This window comes from Vanellus vanellus (assembly GCF_965231255.1).
Source record: "Vanellus vanellus genome assembly, chromosome: 1".
Classification (NCBI taxonomy): Eukaryota; Metazoa; Chordata; class Aves; order Charadriiformes; family Charadriidae; genus Vanellus; species Vanellus vanellus.
In genome coordinates, this window is record NC_138905.1 from 191710738 (window position 1) to 191733871 (window position 23134).

Sequence of the window (23134 nt, forward strand, 5' to 3'; positions counted from 1 at the left end):
TATTTTTAACGGGGTAACCTGTTTGGACTCTCCCCACCAAAACAAGTCTCTTGTTTTCTCTTAGAGCATCCTGCAGGAAGGCAAATGGAAATGCTGTGTTCATGTTACTACTCCAAACCCTAACAATACTGCTCCTCTTAACCTGTGGTCAAAGAGCCCTAGAGTGTCCATGGTCTCAAGCTTGTGTTAAGTACACTGGGAGCATGGGAATCCACTCGAGTAAGGGAGATTTAAATCTCTCCACCATGGTCATACACGGAACTGAAATAGACTTAGAAAATGAATGGAGCTGGGATAAAGACTAAGCTGATAAAAAAGTTCCCCGATTTCAAGGAACAGCAGCAAAATAAATTAAAATAGGATGCCGAATAATCAATAGGTCTACCCATGAGAAGGCATCTCAGATTTCAGTGTACAACATTACATCAAATCCAACCGCCAAAGATACAAAACTTTGTGCTTCTGACAAGTTGGACTGTTGGTACAATTTTACTTTAGTACAACCTGTTTGTGTAGTCTGCCTCTGGGCTCACCACAGTGGGGGACTATCATTTAAATTCAAAATAGACATTACTGAGCCTAGCACAACAACATCCACCCTGATTGTAAAGGATAAGAAAACTACCCCCCCAAATTTCTGAAGTTGGACTGTATGTAATATACAGACCAACAATGAGTGTTACTTCATGGTCTCTTAACCAAGTAGAACTATTGATGCAAATTAATATCTCTACCATCAAACTGACCTATTCACCATTCCAAAGTATGTCCTATGCAGAATGGTTAGCATTGTTACATGGGTGAACCCTCACCTCTCCAAGACAAACAAGGGAGATGCAACTGGTATTATAAGGACAGGATTGGGAGTCTTAAATGGTATAGATGCTGAAGTACTGGTAAATTAACTGAGCACAACAAGTAAATTAGAACACCCATTGCAGCCTTCTCTATCAGCAATGGGAACTAACCAATGGCTCTTATCTGATATATTGCTCCAATAGGAAAGAATTCATTAAAGGAACCACCGCTTGATTGTGGATGCACTTGGTGCAGTCCAAAATAATGTTTCTCTAGCTCTTAGTCGTATCCAAGCTCAGCTGTGGATGCAATCTATGGTAACAGCAATCGGAAGAGAAGCTGAAGAGGGCACCTTACTCATTGAAATCTGAAAGGCAAATTGGGATAATACTATTAAATTTGAGAAAGAATTCCAGTCCTGATGGTATTTAGTCAATTTCACTTATGACCCCATCAACAATAAGACCACAGCTTTTGTCTTAACCACATGTAATGCTTTGGTATGTACAACATTCCCAATCATTATGCTAGGATTAAATCACAATGGAACTATATCCATTAGAACATACAGTGTGGGCCCAACAAAATGGAAACAAACGGCAAACTGTTGATGTTAACATGTGTTGTATAGAAACAACAAAGATTTATTTGTGAGAGTAACACCATCAAAGCCCAAGACATTTGTCTTGGCACTGAACAAAATGTTTGTCATTTTGAAATACATCCCAATGAAACCCCTAAAACTGTACTTGTATATCTTGGAAAAGGATGTGTTTGTATGAGAACCCTTTGTGATTCTATATTCACAGATAACTTTGCTGTAGATACAAGCAATCACTCAAATATTTGTGTTTGTAACTTCACTAAAATTATGGGATGCAACTTTAAATATTCAGCTCCTGTTACATCTTATCAATTGTTACAATCAAGTTATACATTGAGTCAAGATTTATTGCCTACCCCCTTTGGAATGAATCTTACATTGGTGAAGAAACTACAACGTGATGACCTGTGTCAACTGCTGGAATGCATCCAAAACAATGGACACAAAACTAACCACCATTCATCAAGATACAGAAGAGATACATCACGTCTGGGAATGAGTGAAGAAGGATGAATACCATTGGTGAGAAACTCTTCTTGGATGGTCACCAAAAGCAATGGGAGCATTTAACCTTATGCTTCACCCAGTTGTGATTTTACTAACTCTAACTTTAGTATGTTTATTGCTTATAATCATATTGTATATAAAGGCTTGGTACATGATAAAACAAATAACCCAACTCCAACCGCCCCAAACATACAAACTAATACAGAGCAAACAGCAATACTTCACTATCTACTTGCCATGGATCTGTAAGCGCATAAATCATCAATACACATTTATGGCACAGAGGCAAGAGGTGATCATACCACCACTCTGAGAATAAGATGAATTGACTATAGTCACAGTGTGGAGTGTGATTGTGTCCTCCCCCGCCCTGCCCCCAACCTGACCTTTTCCCATAATCCTGCTCAAACAATAACCACCAGTGGCAGTTGTGATGGATGCCTCTGGTTGTGATGGATGCGTCTGGCTCAAAGTAGATTCAAGGGAGACAGTATGCAAATATGACTATGAGTCAATCATCTTACCCCATAACTAGTGAGTAACCCAAGAGCCCTTTGAGCTCTCCTGCAGGGCAGCAGGCTGCACACCAGGATCTCCCCTTGAGCAGGGACACCTCTCAAGGTTACTCCTCGAGGTTGAGAGGTTTGGTGATTAATAGCATGCTAAACTTTGAAATCTTAGCTAAAGGACTGATTGCACGTATATAATCCTTTAGACATAAACCGTTGACTAAGTGTGGGACGAGGACTGGATCCAGATGCACCTAGACTCCTCTCTGACAAGGAATTTAGAAACTAAGGGGATCCTTTCTGAACCTCATGACTCAACAGGAGGGTCTCCCTGACAGACTGTGTGACCCTGTCCGCTATGTAATAAATAACCAAGTGTACCTTGCCATCAGATTTTGTTCAACCACTTACCACGGAACTTTATTGATATAAAACAGCGTGTTAACAAACTATATTGTTGCTTCTGTCTTATGAGTGAAGTGCATGACTCCATCCATGACAACGTTACAACTTATATTAAGGTATACCCAAATACAGAGATTTACTTGGAATTAGATTTGCTAGTTACCCCTTTCTTCAAAGTCACTTGTGTAGGCTTTGAAGACATATTATTTTTGCACACTTTTCTAAGCACCAGATACACTTGGTAAATTACACACAGCAAATGGCAAATTCATTCACAATCATGCAAATGCAGTTAGAGATATCCATGCCATTTGCTTCTTCATAATCACCGGGAGTTAATGATTTAAGTGACATCATTCAGTGGCTCAGGTCAGACTATTCTCCAACCCCAAAAAGTAAATTGAAAATATTAATAGGTGGTGCTAGAACTGAAATTTCCTAGGCTAAAAAGGTAAGTCCTTAATACCAGCTGGTGTCCTTTGCACGCTGCAGTGTTTCGTCTCTCTGTCTGAAATCTTGAGCTGGTTCCACCACCCAGGTTTGCTAAATGCAAGTGAATATTTTGCTTGACGTTTTTACAACAGTTCACTCTTGAGCACAGAAAACATTTGTTTTTACTGTGGCTTTTCACATCTTCTGGTACAAGAGATCAGACAACACTTGCTTTTACCTGTACAGTTATGACATCCTGTTATAACTGCAAAAACTCCCTACAAACACCCGTAACTTACAGCCTCATTTCAGTTCTTAAAGGCTCCACATTTACTGGCTTTAGCAATGAATTCCTTTAGCAGGGGTCCATCCATTTGCCAAAATGCTGTTGTTTGTGTCACTTCTGTCAAATGATTGACACAAAACTTAAAGCAGAATTCCTCTAAGTCCTAAAAAGAAAAAAAAAAAAACTTATTATTTTTGCTTCCATCACAGAAAATTACATTCAGGCACAAATGCCTGTATATGCTTTATTTTTCCAGAGAATTAGACACACACATTAACCCAGTGGCTTTCAGTGTTTTTCCCCACAGTCACTATGCAAATGCAACAGAAAATAGTAATTCTACCCAAATAACATGGTTACAAAGGGAAAAGGAACTATAATTGTGTTCTCACTATATAGCTGCAGTCACAAAAATCAGCTGTTCTGAGGAATATATATCGTGAAAGTCTTCCCACTTGAAGAGTTCCATCTGCATTCATTGACAACTATTAAAACCAAACGCAAATAGGATGTCTTGGGGTAATGATATACAACCAAGACTGTGGATTAAGAAAATTCAGCTCTGTCGTCCCATAATATAAACTCAAATCTATATGTAAGGTTGCTTGGCTTCCTGCTTAGTTAAGGGCTTAACTAAAGCCTTGAAATTGCATGTCACCAGGTTCAATGCAAGTATACACTAAGTAGTCTTAAAGCAGTTTAGGCAGGAGGCCTTTCTGTGCATTAGAAACAGACAAAGTATCTCACAGATGTCCCAAAACTGATTCAAAAGAAGTACAGTAACACAATACGGCATAAGAATTCTCGCAGAAAGTGGGCTCTGGATATTTGAGTCTACTTGGAAGTGCCTTCCATTTAAGGGTTAGAAAAGCCTCACAACCATCATTGCACCCGCATGATGTCAGAGAGAAAGGATGTCTAAAAAAAACAAGAGACAGTCATTGTCAATATAAGGTTGACCACAGAATGCTTCCCACTCAGATTGTTTCCAACTCCTCTTTTGAGGAGGAAATCTACTCTTCATGGTGCAGATCTAAGATGCTATAAGGAGCATGCTGCAGCCCTTACAAAATAGCAACTCCCCACCCTGTACTAATTTCTTCCTTATATTATAAGTGTGTAGAACTAGTACTTTTACATGAGAACACACCCTTCCTTAGCTGCTTAGCAGACTGGGCGCTGCAGTAAGGCATAACAAGCTCTTTGAGCCATATGAGGTATGGAAGACTGATTCGTATTCATGTTTTCACTTAAGGTCAATACTGAAAGCTACGGCAACTGTGTGCCAGTGAGAGTTCTTGACACAACAATAATATAAAAATACATCCTGGCCTAAAACCAGGCATTCTGAAGCTGCAGATCTTGACTTGTGTGGCATCTGTGCAACGAAAAAAGACAAGCTTATTAGAACTGAACACTGAGGGTTTTCTTTTTTTAAATAACAGAATGAACTAGCATTTTAAACAAAATTACATCATACACATTACAATATTTTGCACTGCTTTATTAAAAAAATTCATATTTCAAGTCAATGCAACAGAAGCATACAATAAACAAATATTGTAGTATTAGTAAGTAACTTTGGAAAATTCAAAGTTCTGTATAAAAAAATGGCTGAATTTCATTTACAGATGGATGCACTCCCAGCAAACTGTACTTAATATAGACTTAAGTGAATAAAGGCACAAGGTACATCCAATGATTATTTTAAAAGCTACAATAAGAAGCCAGACCTGACCTAATTCTAACCACTTCAATTCAGTCAGTCACCAAAAGAAAGTATAGAAGAGTTTAATGTCATGGAGGTATTTTAAATTAGTGAAGCAGCTTCTTTTAACTGTTGTCTTCTAGACGCACAGTCCCTTGAAGGAACTACATCACCCAATTTCAAGACCCCCACCTAGCATTACTGCATGTAAAAATCACTTTCTACTAAAACTCAACCCCCTCAGTGTCACCCATTCTTTCCCTGATGTAGCACTTAAGCTGACTGTTCTAACTTTAAACTTCATTTAGCTAGTGAGGTACAGCCAAGGCATAGTAACTGGATTCCTTCTAACCTTTACAAGCAGAATCAATCACACTGAAGACCTATCCTGCAAACAACTTTTCAAGGCTAAAATATGCAAATCTTCCTATCTCCTGTGAACTCCCACCAAAGAAATAGTTATTCACAGTAGAGCTGAAGCTGCAATTCAGACACTAACACAGCCCTTTGGGTAAGGTATATCAAACAAGCAACACACTACAAGGTTCTGAAACAGGTTAGGGCATCTGCATGCCAATTGCTGGATATTAAGTACAAGAAAGAGCAATGAGTTGATTTACTGAGTACCAAAACTGCTTTATAAGCATAAGTAGCAAGTTAAAAACTAACCAGTCGCGAAAGTTGCAAACAAGATGTACAGATACTATGCTGAACACAAATAGTTGAAGCCAGCCCAGGAATACTTCCTGATTAGTTCACGAAGCAACATGTTAGTGACCTAGTAGTGAAATCGGACATTATGCAGCAGGGAAGTTTCGCTATCCTTCCCCCCTTTTCACATAGCGTTTCTCTGTCTTCAAATTTTATTAGGCCCATAAAGCAGTTCTTATCCTGCCATTTCATTAGCATACCACGGAGACTGAAAGACTGACTGTAGCTAAACAAAATAAACAACAAAAAAGCCAACAAAAAAAAAACCACGCTGCCAATCAAAAAAACCCAAATGCAATCAATCCCCAAACCTACCACCATATGACATCACACACACCACACAACCTTACAAATAAGTAACTTAAAGCTTACAAGACTCATTTTCATAATGTCGTATCTTTTGCTTTGTATTTAAACCCTTCCCTTGTTTCAGTTAGTGGTTTTATCCTCAGAATTTTTTTTGTTACAGTTTCCCCCCTGCCCCAAAATAGTAATTCATGAAGCATGGCACAGTGTCATAACCTTTTACGATGAAATTAAGCAATGCAAGGATTTACAGATACGGAGTCTCAGTCTGGGACTTCTGGGACTTAAGTAATCTTTAGATATCTGTGTACTAGTTCACCTTACCAGTACTGGTTTACCAAAAAAAAAAAAAAGATACATCTCTCATCATTGCAAATACAGTTTTTACAAGTCCAGAGATCTCAAATTCTGAAAATGTCAAATAGTATTATCTGATAGTAAGTCAGATAGAGTTTATATGAAAATATAACTGGCTGCTTTGCTCCATAGTTTAAATCAGAAAGCAGCCACCTATTTAAGAGATTGTAGTTTAGAAGTTTACCTCTGCATCATATCTGACAGCAGCAGAAAGCAATGAAAACGCATTTTCCACAGTAATTCCTCTCTTGATAATGTGTTGACACAGTTTTTTCAGCCTATTTTCACAGTATGAAGTAGCCAAGTCCAAAAGCCCTGCAATTAAAATGCCATCGTGTTAGTCAGTTGTAATGATCTCTGCTCTTTCAACAACAGTTTATGCTCCTGGGGTACAGTTGCATATGTAATCTGCACGCAATGTCTATAACACGCTTTTTGCAAGTAGGTCACTATTCAGAAGAATGTATTTTACTATTACACAGGAAGAAAGGCCTTTTATAACCTCAAGCCACAATCCTGTTAATCTCTGTAAATATGCAAGCTGTTGCACTGATTTGCATACCTAACTGCTTGCAAGTGGACCTGTCACAAAACAGGCACCACAACACAAGTAAAAAGGTACTGTTATAAAAATCTGTGCTTGAATTACAACTTGCTCTTTGCTCTGCTGTCCAACTTTCCCCTGTTAGATCTACTGAGATTCTTTCATATTATCCTAAACAATAATTCACTCAATTTAGTAAAATATGCAAGTATTTTAACCCAGAGAAACAGTTTCTCTCCCAACCTTGAAAAAACTACTCATAATTTATTTCTAAATATGCAACACTTTTGCTGTTGTAAATTTGCTACAACAGTATTTTAAAAACAGCTTAATTAATCACCAGTAAAATGCATTGTAGGCTAGACTAGAAGCCTATGTTAATACATTTATTCTGCATCCCCTATCTCAGTTTTTCTGGATGCTCATTTCTAACATAATTGGACAATAAGCAATACCTATTGCATCTTCAGGCGGAAGGTCAACACTGTCTGTATACAAGTACTCAAGAAAGGCACGATACACAGGATAAGAAAACTGGTCTATTTCTATCACTTCCTTCATATCCTCATTCCAGTATGACTGGAACATGGTTCTGAAGTGTTCACACCTAAGAGACAAAGACATCATCTGGAACACTATTATATGTACACATGAATGTTACATTACAGTCCCCCTGAAATATGTATTTGGTATGCTCTGCAATGTTCACAAATATTTTGCCATACCCCATCACAGCATGTGGTCCATATTTTCGTTCCTAATGTTATATTTGTGCATCAAGATAAAACTCATATTTGATCTATGCTACAGACCGTCTGTGTGTACATTGCAATCAGACTAACTTAACAGAATTAATTTTCCTGGAAACAACAAATAGGCTTAGTGAAAACCGAATATGGACCATTTTAAGACAGAGTTTTGATTGAATTCCTTTTACAATGACTTCCTTTAAAGTGATTGTGGATACATAGGTGCTATATATTACAGGTCTAGGGGTCTGTCCTTACCCCTTACTCCCCGCCCCCAGTATCAGATGCAATAACAAGAAGTTATTCTACATAAACAAGAGCTGTGAAATGTGACCACTACCTGATTTTCAGAACAGCTTTGTGGACATGGATGTATTTTCCATCCACACGGAACTTTAGGTCTGAGGTTTCTAGGCTGTCAAACTCTTTCTTCAGAGATTCTGCTACTGTTAAAAAGTCTTCATGCTCTACAGAAACAATTTTAAAACAAAAACAAACATGTTAAGCATCTTAAACAGAACATACACACCACTAACTAAAACTAGTAGCTCAACTAAGAGTATGTCAAGTAAAGTAGGTCAGTATCAGGGCTCCATTGGCTTAAGCTGTGAAATGGGAAGAATGAATTAATCCAATACCATTTCCTGTTGGCAAGGACTGCTCCACAGTCCAGCTACTGGCAGCAGCAGTCAGCAGTTCGCATTCCAGCTCATTACACAGAGGTAGCACCGCACCAAGCAAAGTACCTGGAGAACTTCCTCTCTCATTCTCCGCCTGGGCGCCACCCGTGAAATTGCCAGCCTCTTGGCAGCTCAGTGCTAGTGCTGGGTCAGCTCAGTTCTGCAACCTGCAAACTGCTGGTAGTGGGATTCTACAGCATCACCTGCAACTCACTTGAGACACGGTGTACAGTATTTCAGCAGCACTGACACAGTGTAATCTGAGCCTAAATAGTAAGAAAACATGTCACCAGTTGGCCACTTTTTTGTGCTGGCAGATTGGATATAGCCTGCAGGTTGTCTGTTAAGGTCTTTGCCGGGGTCCACTAACACAAACTATCACTGACACCATTATACTCAGTTTATTAGTCAGTTATGACAACAGAAAAATCCAAAAGCAGAGCTGTTGAAGAAAAGACACGGTAGATACTGTGTTCTTGGTACAACAAAGGACACAGGACTTCAGCAATTTGGAAGTGGATTAAAGCTCTTTGACAGTTCTTTATATTAAGGCCAATGGCACTGGTCCCACAGAGGTCCCGTTCTCTGCCTCTAGAAGTCATACAAAAGTCGCAGCGCAAGCTGGCTTAGGCATGTGGTAAAGAAAGAACTCTTAGTTTTAGAAAACCTAATTTAACCCATGATTTGAAGTTTCTGTTGATGCATCTTAAAAGTGTGTTTCAAAACACATGGTTTATAAGAAACAAAGTATGGAAAAGAAAAAATAAGTGGATTTCCACTATAATGGGATGTGGTCTGTCTCCTGCATCCCACAGGACTGACTACTGTTTATCCATATATGTGGGAAAATAATGGAAGACTGGTGAGGAGGATTGTAAACATGCTCAAGTGACTTGCAGCTGGGGTGTCGAAAACCACATATCTCATACTAATTGTTGTTTAGCCTTGTGAGTTGAACAAGTAGAACATCTGTGTTCAGCTAACATAGGCCTGTGATAGACTTAGAGGCACCCTACTGAACATGCTTGAGATTCCTGCCCTGCTGTAGGAAAGATCAAAGCACAGTGGTAAACAACGTCTGCACAAATCCTTGATAAACAGGCAAAACCAGCAGGTTCGGTGATCCTCTATCATGGATTGAGCTCTGTGGTGCCTGCATCTCTGCTTGTGTGAGTCTGCCTGGGTGCTGCCTCAGGGATCCCTGTGTTGGCAAGGCAATGAAAATAAATTTATTCTTTGCATTTCATCCATGGTTTTGTGGCTGTTCCTGCGTCCTGCCTGTGCCAGCTCACACAATGTACAATCCACGAATTACTCTTCACCATCAGGGACAGCTAAATTAGTTGGTATTTAAAAAGAAATACTGCTATAACAAACTGCTGTAAGTCATGTTTATGCCACAAGAGAGCATACACTTCTCCAGTTTACATGGATCATTCACAGAACCTGCATCTCATCAGGGTTAACTAAACCATGCTCCAATCCCTCTCCATTTGCTCATGTGATTCTTTTCTAGGTCATCAGCTTAGCTTAAGCTATGCAGTAGATCAATTTTCACTCCAAATACCTTAAGTTCATTCCTCAATAAAGGCTGCAGGTTTGTGCTTCACCACAGCCAATCCTGAGTGACTGAATCATTTTTCTGGCAGAGCCATCATAACTGGAAGTAAAACAATAACCTTTATGCAGAGCTAGCTCCCACTAAAGAAAAAAAAAGAAAACCACAGCACCATAAAAAGAAAAAAAAGGCATTTTTTTAAACCTATATTAATAAAAAGAAAAGTGGGGAAGGAAGAAAATGCATATGGAAAATTGAGATTAAACGTGCCCCCCAGATTAATGCTTTTGATTTAAATATTCAGTAAGTGGATTATCAGAATAAAGGAGGAAGAACCCCCAAAGGCTAAGAGAAATTAAAATACAGGAACAAAATTCAAATACCTTGTTATACTCAGTCTGGGAATACTTCATAAAAATCAGTAACTTGAAAGGTACTGAAACTGGGGAGATAGTCATCACTATTAGCAAAAGGCAACAGACCTGGACAACCATCAGACCTCTACAGAGGGCAAGACTAACACATATCACAGAGGATTAGAGAATGGAGAAAGTGAGAAGTGGGATAAAACAAGAGTTGGATTTACCCAGAAGCAGATAACTCCAAGCTAATCTTCTCTCTCTTTACTAAAACTATTCTGTTTTCCTCTATAGACGAGACGCTGTTTTCTGGACCTTCATAAATGTGATAACATGCTAAATGAGAAATTGTGATGGAAAAGTTGGGTTAGGACAAGCCACATGCAAAGATAAAGTCTGAGTCTGGAGAAAGGTTATGTAGGATGTGATCCCTCCACAAACCCAATTTTGTACAGCAACTAACAAAATTAGGATCTGTTGTCAATATGAAAACACATTAGATCTAAACAATCTTGAGAACCAAAGTGGCAGACTTAAGATGAAAACATCTTCATGTTTTGAACAAGAAAACACCATTTTTTCAAGGAAGTGCAAGCTAACAGCAAGCTAAGCACTTCATAGCACATTCAGGGTCAAATAAAAATTAGCAGCAGGTGAATCAAAGATAATCAAGAAGGCAGCTTGGGCTTATTTGTTGGTCACAGAGACCACATCCCAAAGCATAATCCAAGGCAGCATAAGAAGAGAGTTCCAACAGAGAAAACAATCATATTAGAGTCTTGTTATACTGGGACTATTATTTACAAGTCCGCCTGTCTTTGGGGAAAGTCAAAATAAATTGAGCAGAGAGATATGGATGAGGAGAAGGCTGAGGTACTCAACAACTTTTTTGCCTTAGTCTTCACTGTCAATCTCTCTCCCTATGCCTCTTGAGTGGATGCACCACAAGACAGGGACTGAAGAGCAAAGTCCCTCCCACTGTAAGAGAAGATCAGGTTTGTGACCACCCAAGGAACCTGAACATCCATAAATCTATGGGACCTGACAAGATGCATCCCAGAGTCCTGAGGGAATTGGCTGATGTTATTGCCAAGACACTCTCCGTGATATTTGAAAAGTCATGGCAGTCAGGTGAAGTCCCCGGTGACCAGAAAAAGGGAAACACCGCACCCATTTTTAAAAAGGGTAGAAAGGAGAACCCTGGCAATGACTGACCTGTCAGCCTCACCTCTGCGCCTCGTAAGATCATGGAACAGATCCTCCTAGAAGCTATGGTAAGGTACATGGAGGACAGGGAGGTGATTTGAGACAGCCAGCATGGCTTCACCAAGGGCAAGTCCTGCCTGACCAACCTAGTGGCCTTCTATGATGCAGTGGCTACATCAGTGGACAAGGGAAGAGCTACAGATGTCCTCTTATCTGGACTTTTGTAAGGCCTTTGACACAGTCCCCCACAACATCCTGCTCTCTAAATGGAAGAGATATGGAATTGATGAGTCGACTATTCAGTTGATGAGGAATTGGTTGGATGGTCACATCCAGAGGGTAGTGGTCAACAGCTCGATGTCCAGACAGGTATCAGTGACAAGTGGTGTCCCTCAGGGGTCCGTATTGTGACCAGTACTGTTCAATATCTTCATCAATGACATAGACAGTGGGATTTGAGTGCACCCTCAGCAAATGCGTGGACGACACCAACCTGAGTGGTGCAGTTGACATGCCTGAAGGACAGGATGCCATCCAGAGGGACCTGGACAGGCTCCAGAAGTGGGCCCACGTGAACCTCATGAGGTTCAACAAGGCCAAGCGCAGAGTCCTGCGTCTAGGTTGGGGCAACTCCCAGTATCAATACAGGCTAGGGATGAAGGAAGGGGTTGAGAGCAGCCCTGCTGGGAATGACTGTGGGTACTGGTGGATGAAGAGCTGGACATGAGCTGACGCGTGCTTGCAGACCGGAAGGTTAACCGTATCCTGGGCTGCATCAGAAGAAGTGTGGCCAGCAGGTTGATAGAGGCAATTCTGCCCCTCTACTCTGCTCTTGTGAGACCCCACCTGGAGTACTGTGTCCATCTCTGGAGCCCTCAGCACAGGAAAGACATGGACCTGTTGAATTGGGTCCAGAGGAGGGCCACAAAAATGGTCAAAGGGCTGGAGCACCTCTGCTATGAGGACAGGCTAAGAGAGTTGGGGTTGTTCAGCCTGGATTAGAGAAGGCTCTGGGGAGACCTTACTATGGCCTTTCAGTACTTAAAGGGGACCTACAGGAAAGATGGGGACAAAGTTTTTAGCAGAGCCTGTTGTGATAGGACAAGGGGTAATGGTTTTAAACTAAAAGAGGGAAGTTTCAGACTAGATATAAGGAAGAATTTTTTTTTTTTTTTTTTTTTTTTTTTTTTTACAATAAGAGTAGTGAAACACTGGAACAGGTTGCCCAGAGAGGTAGATGGTAGATGCCCTATCCCTGGAAACATTCAAGGTCAGGTTGGATGGGGCTCTGATCAACCTGATCTAGTTGAAAATGTCCCTGCTTACTGCAGGGGGGTTAGACTAGATGACCTTCAAAGGTCCCTTCCAACACAAACTATTCTATGATATCATCTCACAAAATGAAAATTCTGTTACTTTACTTTCTTCACACAAAACATGAGAGAGAGATTCACTCATTCATATTCATATCAGAAGGGTAAATACTAAGGAGGGAAAGCTAGAGACGACACTTATAGTTCAAAGTTGTTAGATACCAAAGTAACAAGCGTCAGAAGCAGCCTTCCAAGCAGGAGTAGTTTTAAGAGAAAAAAAGTTGTTGAACAATCCAGGAGTCCTTCTGAGTCCTGAGTTGGAGCTTAAACACTACAAATATAGGAAATACACAATATTCACAGTGAAATGGTAAAACAGGGTTCTCTCCAGATGTATGCTGGCAAAGAAACAATCTTGTTAACCCTATTCTGAATGCTTACCTGCTGAAGTAGACTGCCTTCTTCAGGAAAAAACAAACAAACAAACAACCCACCCCCAAAAAACTAGCTAAAAGAGCTACTTTTAATTGCTGGTTCTCCTTAAAGCAGGAACCAGCCTGTCACGGAAGTGTTATCCTGTACTATGGAAGTGGTATCCTGTACTAATCGCTACAAATATACACAGAGATTATTGCACTGTACACAGCACTGGCTGACATATCAGAGCTTGTTCTCACCTACTGATAGAAGACGCCACATAACGGCAGGGGTAGCAAAGCAAGCAAACACATCGTCAGTGCAGGCAAAGTGAGTGAGGTGAGGAAAGATCACTGACTGCCCACGGCATTGGCCCCACATGTACACCTGGCCACTCTGGGTCTTGGCAGCCGACGTGTGAGCAGAGTGGCAGGCTGCAATCTCCACAACCCTGCAAACAGAAGAAACCTTGTAAGATACTTACAGGTATGGAATCTTTCCGAAGTACAGGACTTTCCAAATGCCCCAGCAAAATGGCAACCAACCAAACTATGCATCCATACTCCTACTCCATACTCCATACTGTTTGAACAGATCAATATTTAAAAACTGCAATGACATTTTCAGATTGCTTGTAGATTTTATTGTAATCGGGTATTGCTTTAATTATGTCATTTTCATCAGTTGACATTCCTCCTTTTCTCCCACCACCATGGGAAAGGGATGAAGCAAAACAAAGTTTTGTTTTTCCCCTTTAAAACCAATGGACATCAGACACTTATTCTCAAGAAGAAATGCTTATGGAGCTTACTAAACTTCCAGTTAGGGAACAGGCAGGAAAGTTACATTACTAAGATTTTTGCAGAGCATTTTTCAGAACTTCTTTCAAATAGGTGTTGTAAAAATTCTCTCATTTGAGATAAGATCTTATGTATTCTTCAATAAATCCTATTTTAAGAAACCTTCTAATCCACCTTTAATCTGTTTTTTTGTATGTAGAAAGAGATCTGACCTACTGCCTACATTTCTGACTTCTTATTTTGCTGATAGTTTCCTTTCCTCAACACTGAGATTCAGCATGGAACACGGACAGTAATTCATTTGAGAAGAGGTGAATACACACTCTGAAATCCACATTCTTGATGAGCTATGGTTGTTTTATAAATAAAGTTTACAGAGTATTTTCACCCACCTTACATACTTCCTTAAAATATTAGAGCTGCTGATGCACACATCTATTCTCTTCTCCCACTGCTCATTCAATCCCTATCTTGCTACCTGAAACATTACAAGACCTGAGAAGAATTGCTCTTCGATTAAAAGAACTGCAAGAATGTTTCCAGTGTCTCTGTTTGCACAATAATCAAAAACCAGAGGAAATTCCAGCATTAGTTCAAAAGAAAAGCTACGCTTTCCTGTTTTTTCTCCATGCTAAAAATTCATCAGAGGATTTCATGGTTTTGTGCCAGGAACAGATCAACTGGGACAAATAAATGTCTTTCCAAGCAGTCTAAGAATATGCATATCAAAATATTTATTTCTTTACAGAACAATATCCATGAAGAGCTAGCTTTTCAGGCAAAAAGCTTTTTTAGCACAAAGGCCACATTTTAAGTGCAAAAGTTATTTCAAGATAAAACACACGAAGAATCTAAAATCACTTTTGGCATTTATATCAATAATTTCTAGCAGATAAAAGACTAATGGGTTCTTTTACACCATTATCAACTTATGAACTTCAATGCAACATTGAGATCTTTCAGCACATCTGTGTGAGGCATCATAAAGTAGTTATTTTAGGGGCAACTTCTTGTCCATCATAGCTATTCACCTAAACCGCTTCGTTCCTCAAACTTTCTTTTCTTAGCAGAACAAATTATTATTTTCAGAGTAACTATACACCAGCATTACATACAAATGACAAGAGTTATATAAAAGACTATAGAAAATACCAGGACAAGTAGTAGTAATATGCTTCGTGGGAAATGACAGCTCACCCACTTAAAGCATTGTTTCCAAGGGAGTCAAGTCAAGCAAGATGAGTAAGTTCAAGTGACTTATGTCTCCCTTAGATTCCAAGCAGAAGTTCTATGATGTTTTCTCCCTCCTTTAGTCATTAAGCAAACAGTTTTATAATAAAACCCATGCTTGAGTTCACACGGTTCTAAATGCAACAGTTCCCCTTAGTTCACGCAATAAGTAAATCGCTATGAAAACTAAAAAAGCAAGTTGATTTGTTTGTGTACATACACATTTATCTTCCAGTGCTTTTTTAAAGAATATTTAATTTTGCTTCGCTAGTGTCAGTTCCTTCACAGACAAGCCAGCCTCACCTCAGTGATTTCTATTGTGATGGTTTCTTTTTTCTTTTCCCCCACCCATTTCTTAAGCTCTTAAATAATCTCAGTACTGTGGAGCTTTTAATTTAATGTTAAAAGTGAGAAACAGGGAAAAAATAGGAATGACTTCCCAGAAAGACATTTCAGAAATGGAGAAAAAAATGATCACAAGCGTTTCCTAGTTAAGAGGAGATTACAGGTTAAGAGATTTACAGGTCAAGGGATTTATAGACTAAGAGGTTTCCAAACTGAGGTACATTAATCTATAGGTATACACATGGGCCCAGAGAATAGGACTGATGTCCAAGTTCGTAGGTGAACAGCAGAATAGCCATCCCAAATATGAGGATGACAAGGGTACTGAAAGAGGGTGAACAAGTTAGAGTTATTCTTTTATGAGTCTAGGAAGCTAAGAAACGACAAACTACTAACTGGTACCACTGATAAAAGTGGCATTGTCTGCCCTTAGCTCTAGCAACCTTGCAAATTGAGTTCTGTTTTAGTTCTGGTTTTGTGGTTGGCTATTGTCAGCCTTTCAGAAAATTGTTTTTTCCTCACATGTTACTTCTACAAAGGTGGTGCTTCCTTCCCGCCTTTTTTTTTTTTTTTTTTTGAATGTAGGCCTCAATACAGCTTAAAACCTTGGCTTATCACCTTCATAGCTCCAAATTTTTAATCAAAGGACCCATATTTACAGTAGCCTAACACTTAGTCATCCATTATCTTTCAACATCAGGTAAATACAAAGTATGTTTACTTTCAATAATCATTACAGATAGCAAAAAGCACTCAGTAAAGAGTAAGTTACCATCTTTTCCTATGCTTTTAGGATAAGTGATAGAAAAACAATCCACCAAGCCCTACACACGCATGCTTCCAGTGCTAGAGACTGCATAACACGTGCTCAGACTTATCAATCCAAAAACAGCTTCAGCAAGATTACCTTTCTTTTTCCATCATGATCTGCACAGGGCTTAGCTGGTTACTTTTATTGCCAGTTCCCAGCTGCCCATAAGTGTTAGCTCCCCAGGCATAGAGCAAACCCTCATCTGTTAGTGCTAGTGTGTGCGCATAGCCACAGGCAATCTGTAAGTAAATGTATAAGCATTACTACTAAACAAAACAGAGATGAGAAACAAAATTATTGCACACATTACCTTAGTCTAGCTGATGTTAAATATCTCAGGCATTCTTCATTTAGAACTACGATGTGTTATTTCTCAGTACTTAAAGCTAACACAAAATACATTAACTGTAAGTACCGGAAAAGTCCCAACTTCATTAATTTAGTGTTCATTGGTTACTCCTAAATAATCCACTGCACTCCTGCAAAGTCTCCCTAGCGTTTACTTGGTTTCGGTTGCAGACTCTTGACAGAAAGAACAGTGAAATTCATCATCACATCTTGCAATTCTGAAATACTTTCAGAATTTGCTATTTTGAATACTATACAAACTATAAGAGCTGCAGTTCAACAGCCAACAACCATTCAACCCAAGTTATCACATGAAAGTCCATAGAACTTTACTAAAAACCCAGGAAATACCAATTTTATGTTTTGGGTTTTTTTCCCAGCCAAAAATTAAAACTAAAACCAAACAAAACCCAACCACCAAACAATCAAACCCACACCCATGATTCATTTTCCCTCTCACCTCACTTCTGAAGGGCTAATTATAATATTAACGTGGAATCTGATTTGAACATCTTGTTCCCCTTCATTTCTTGTCTTTGGTTAATGCATTTCATTCATTCAGCTTTGTAACAGATGCAATTTGTATCCACAGCACAATTTATTTCTAGTTATACTAACTAACTTTAAATCATTCACAACATTTACAACAGCAAGTATTTTACAGCCCACCTGCACTTTTTAGAAGCCTAATATAACGTATAGGAGCTAAAAAAATATCAGTATTTGAACTGTGAAATCTAGAAGCAGACATAAGATTCCAAAGATGCATTCATTTTTCTAGCATTTGCTAAAACTGCATTTTCATTTCCATATTAGACATACCTGGAGTATACACACACCATGTAACGCTGCCACTCTGCATGGTGTTAACTGATTGCCGTTGTTTCCAAGACCTAGCTGACCATTGCCATTGTAACCCCAGCCATAAACCTAATTGCAAAAGGAAAACAAAATTAACCCACTGCTCTGTAGAAGCATAGAACATTTAAGACTTAGTATCAAGCACAAATCAAAGAAGTACATCTGCTTAAAAAGCTGTACACTATTTCAAGAGCAATATAGAGTAGGCTGAAAGATAGCAAGTATACTGCAATGACTGACTGTATTCAACTTTTCAATCCTGCATTTATTTTTTAAAGAAGCATTCCGAAATAGATTTGTCTTTGAAGAACTAGGAATTTTGCAATAAACTTCCAATACACCAAAATCTCTCACACAGCGTCAACATTTTCATTGACTTTTACACCCTCCTTTCTCCTTACTACTTTTTCTTTTTTTAAGGAAAACAAGAAATTAGTTATTCTGATTATCTGATGAGCTATTGGATTAATTTAAACTGAAGTCCCAGTTTAGCTCTAATATCCTTTAGTTTCGTTATGTTATAATCAAGACAAAACTATATACAATGAAAGCTCATCTCAACCTCACGGATTTTTACAATCCAAAGATACAATACAAAGAAATGCTATGCTCTGAGTTTGGTGAAATGCAGTAAAATTGAAGTTACAGTTCATACCTAGAAGCAAGATAAGTTTATGATGCCATGTGGAACAGAACAGGAGCACAGTATTAGGGCAATGTTCAAAAGCTTCATTTGGTTTTGTTGCTGGCGATTAAGCAATGTGTTTAAGAACCAGGATCAGTCAGTATATTCTTGCAGACAGATTAACCATTTAATTGTGTACACTTTCAAAAAAATCTAATGAAGAAATATGTTAAACAATCTATTGAAATAAGACAGACATGCTTAATACAACTGTTCCAATTCCTGCAGTTGCAAACTCATTAAGAATTATGTTCCAATAGTCTTTGCCATAAGAAGGACTGTTTAATGTAAAGACAGCATCTCCAGTTAATTGCAGTTTTCCTTAAACTGGTCTCACAGAAGTTATCAATACAACTCTATAACTTGAGCACTCCATGTCAGCATTTCTCCACATTCAGACATTAATCTCATAAGTTCGGGTAACAGAGAGAGAATGTGAAAATGCAGCAATGCTTACCTCACCATTGTTTACTACAGCCATGGAGGAGGTCTGACCACAAGCAATGCCAACTACCATTTTACACTGTAAACAGTTCGAAACTCTACGAGGAGTTGGCTGGTTTGCTGTAGATCCAGATCCAACTTGACCACAGTTATTATAGCCCCAAGCGTACAGCTGTCCATAAAAACAAACAAAAACCTGCAGTTTAAGCCTTAATAATAATAATGATAGTAATAAATTATAATCTTACTGTAGTCAGCATCAGATTGGGTGAACTATCTGATTTAATGAGCTAAAATGTTTTAAATTAATTTTCAACAGCTAAAAATTATAAACAGCAATAGGACTCATCTAGCAAATATGAACATAGCACTTTTTTCAGCTTCTTGCTACAGAACCAGAGCATCTGACTATAAGAGGAATAAGGAACATATTTCCATATTAAATATAAGTCAGCCTAAGACAAGGGGCATAGCGAGTGGACTGTCTTTATGCTTTCATGATGTTGGAAAAAGGAATGTAAGCCAGAATACAATTTGTTTCACAGACAAGCTGAACTCCCCATTTTACAGCTATTTAGTTTTCTTCATATAACTCCAAACCAGGTTATTGCTGGACACCCTTAATACCTCTTTTATATCTTTCAAGAGGTGTGAAAGGAGATAGTTTTGTCAGCCAATGTTTCACAGTACCAAAACTCTCTTACTCAATGACATTACCAAAAAAGCACCATCTCTAACAGTTCAAAGTTTGCCAGTGGCAAACTAATAATAATACAACCAAAGATATTGGTTCCTTTCATCTAGAAGTCCAGAAGACAGGGAAATAGTTTACTATAGAAAAAAAATAATATATTTATAGCTTTGTATTTTCAGTTCCTTCAATTTTTATTATGTGCATATACACCCATAGCTTGGCATAAAACTATTTCTGATAGTTCATTCTCTGGTGCCTTACCCAGCTAAAAAGCTTGTCCTCTTGGAAATACCCAGCCACAAACATGCTAGCCAGTAAAAGCACACAGACAGATACCTTAATGTGAAGTCTGCACATCCTTTGGTGCCAGAAGCCACCTCTTTACTGCGACACCAAATCAAAAGTCAGTCACTAGAAACAAACACCTCCCCTGCCACCAAAAAAACCAAATCAATTATGCCAAGTATTTCCATGAATACTTCCAACTTTAATGCCTCTCTGAAACTCCAGCTATATCAAGTCACAAGGGTTTTGCAGCCAAATCTTTCTGTAAATAAAACTCCACTTATCACATTTTGCTGCTTTCAGTATAATCAACTCTGGTACAGATAAAACCACAGAGCACAAATAGACTAAGCTACTGTAAGTTATGCTAGGGATGGATTTATAGTACATTAACTAGTCACAATGGCAATCAAGCTGCAAATATCAACTCCGTGGTAAGTACAAAGAAACTCCCCCGCTTCTATTGAAATTTCAAGCATGTCACATTTATCACAAGAGACAGCATGGCCACCACCGGCAACTACCACACAGCAGCTGGCACCACTAGTTTAACTAAAACATGAACACCCTTGCCTCCCCACATGCAAACCAAAGTTTATAGTTTAGCCAAGACAAACATGACAACATGAAGATCTTTCCAAAGCATAGGCTCTCCTTTCAGATACAACACCATCCACTTAAATTAACCCAATGTCTCTTTCCTACCCTCAAAATACTGATTTACTGCTTTGTATTACTGTTGCACTATGATGCCATACTAAACCTTAACAGAGGCATGTTCAGATTACTAGGATGGAAAGAATTATAGTTTTAATTTTCATTGTTAGAAAGGTTTTGAAATCAGAACTCTTCTTTTGTTAAAGCAGAGCTGAAACCAGGCTTTCCTCCATGCAGTAACATGCAACTCAAATCAGATACACACACACTGGTCAAGTCTGACTAACTGGAAACTAATTGCACATGTTTCCCATGACACATAGCCTTAAGCCATGTAAACAAGTAGCATAAAGCAGACTTGGATATAAACCAAGTGCTCTTTCATTAGCTACACACAAAAGTGTTCAGAGGTGTGCAGAGACACGTTCTTTTACAGTACCAGCATGGAAATCATGAAGACTACAAGAAACAGACTAAAGGCTAATCAGTGAATACAAACAACTCAATATACCCCTTAAATAACAGAATTGCAAGCAAATAACAATGTTACATTTTGCACCTTATAAAACATCATTTTACCTGTAAGTGGCACAGCTTTCTGGTCTCATCCCTGTGAGACATACAATAAATGAAAGATGTAACAGTTTACTAAGCTTTTATTCCCTTGTTTTTGTGGTTGGGTTGGTGTTTTTTTTGTTGGGATTTGCGGGTGGAGGGGTTTTTGAGTTGTTTTCAAGTCTGCTCTGAAGAAAAGGACATGGTAGTTTGAGGAAGCAGGAGAAAAGGTTAGGTTGTACAGAAAGAGAACTTCAGGCTGCAAGGTCACCTGTACTATTCACTTCAAGGAGGAGATTAGGAGATTTGAACAGGTTTCAACTTACATCCCCATCAAACGATAGTGCCATGGAATGATGAGAGCCACAAGCTACTTCCACCACTTTCTTCACTAATAGATTTGTGCAAACTTGAAGAGGAGTAATGCCCTGATTGGTTGTGCCGTTCCCAAGTTGGCTGTACCCATTATGTCCCCAAGCATACACTTCACCATCTGCAAAAGGACTTAAGTTTATGAATAAAAGCCACCAAAAATTCCAAGGAAGTTAAGATAGACAGAATTGTAAGCAATTAAAAAAATGCCAACATGACAGTGAAAGGACATTAACAAATAGTGAAACTATTACAAGAATCATTTGTATACTAAAATATCATATACTTTGTATACAACTATTCTATATACATATATCACAGTATAACCTCTAGATTTATTGTGGAAACACATGAAAGTGCACAGGTAGGACGGAGTATGTCATAAATTATAGAGTAAAACTCTACAGTTGTAACATACTGGAAATGTAACAGAAACTTACTTTACCTATTACAGACTACATTTCATTCCAGTTAAGACTAATTGGAACCCCTTAGTGTACATTACCCAATTACAAGTTAATACAAATACACCTCGATCCATTCTTGTTACATGCAAGTGGAATTTAAGATCTGTAACTTATGTTTCTATACTAAATGTTAATTTTTTACCTTCAGTGCACAGTACAACATGGGGTCCACTTCCATAACTGAGACTGGAAATCTTCTTTCCACATAAGGCTTCCAATTTCTTTGGTACTATTGTGCTCTGATTATCTCCAGTTCCCAAACAATTACTGCAATTCAGTCCAAAAACAAATACCTGAAAAAACAGGAATACTCATTACAAGTGATTTGTACTCAGGCATGCACAGATGTGGTAATACCCAGGTCTTCATAAAGCCAGGACAGAGTTTGGCCATGGACTCTTGAGAGCCTGAGACTTCCCTCACGAAAGTTAATAAGCTCAGGAGTCAGCATGGGGACACTTTGGAATTTAACTGATGAGTCTGAATTCTTCAGATCTGTGCAGGTCTGGAAGCTCGGCTTCTTATTTGCAGGAGCTGTACTACAAAAAGTATTAAACTGTGAAAGCTAAAGACACCATCTTCTTTTAAAAGTGGTTTGCAAAAAGCAAGCCATAATCTCATTTTATATCTTCATACCTGGAGTGCTTGCACTTAATTTCAAGCTACCAGAACTTCTTTTCTAAATACTCCATTGTCCCCATACAAACTAAAAAAAATTACAAGTTGCATCCAACATGCTTTGAAATATACAAATTTCACACAATGCTTTTGAGAAGCTATTCATTTACAAGTGTTCAGCGGATTCTGAAAACAATTAATTGTAGAGTATATGTTGCACTTCATTACAGCCTTACCTCATCATTGTGCGTTATATATATAGCTTCATTGGCTGATGTACCAAATACACATGCTTTCCGAATAGATGCTATTTCTTGAGGTGACAGTAAGGTAAATATTGGCCACTTTCCTACGTCCACCATGATGCTGCTGTGTGTCATGACGTTTCTACAAGTAAGATGACATTTCTGTAATAAAAACAAAAGCTTATTAAAAGGTGTATTTTGCACTTTCATCATCAGGCAACAAGATAATTTCCTTTAAATGAAAGACACATGCTGTGTCTCTGAAAGC

At 38.7% G+C, this 23134-nt stretch overlaps 1 protein-coding gene across 1 annotated transcript; it reads right to left on the reverse strand.

Annotated features, from left to right (window-relative positions):
- Positions 1-2316: 2316 nt before the first annotated feature.
- Positions 2317-23007, reverse strand: RCBTB1 (RCC1 and BTB domain containing protein 1). Its single transcript, XM_082491779.1, has 11 exons — positions 22858-23007; positions 22146-22296; positions 21491-21657; positions 18987-19145; positions 17806-17913; positions 16732-16874; positions 13710-13900; positions 8257-8383; positions 7623-7774; positions 6808-6938; positions 2317-3704 (listed from the first exon to the last, which is right to left on the reverse strand). The coding sequence occupies exons 1-11, from the start codon at positions 22999-23001 to the stop codon at positions 3564-3566; spliced, it is 1614 nt and encodes a 537-aa protein (XP_082347905.1). The 5' UTR covers positions 23002-23007; the 3' UTR covers positions 2317-3563.
- Positions 23008-23134: the final 127 nt, after the last annotated feature.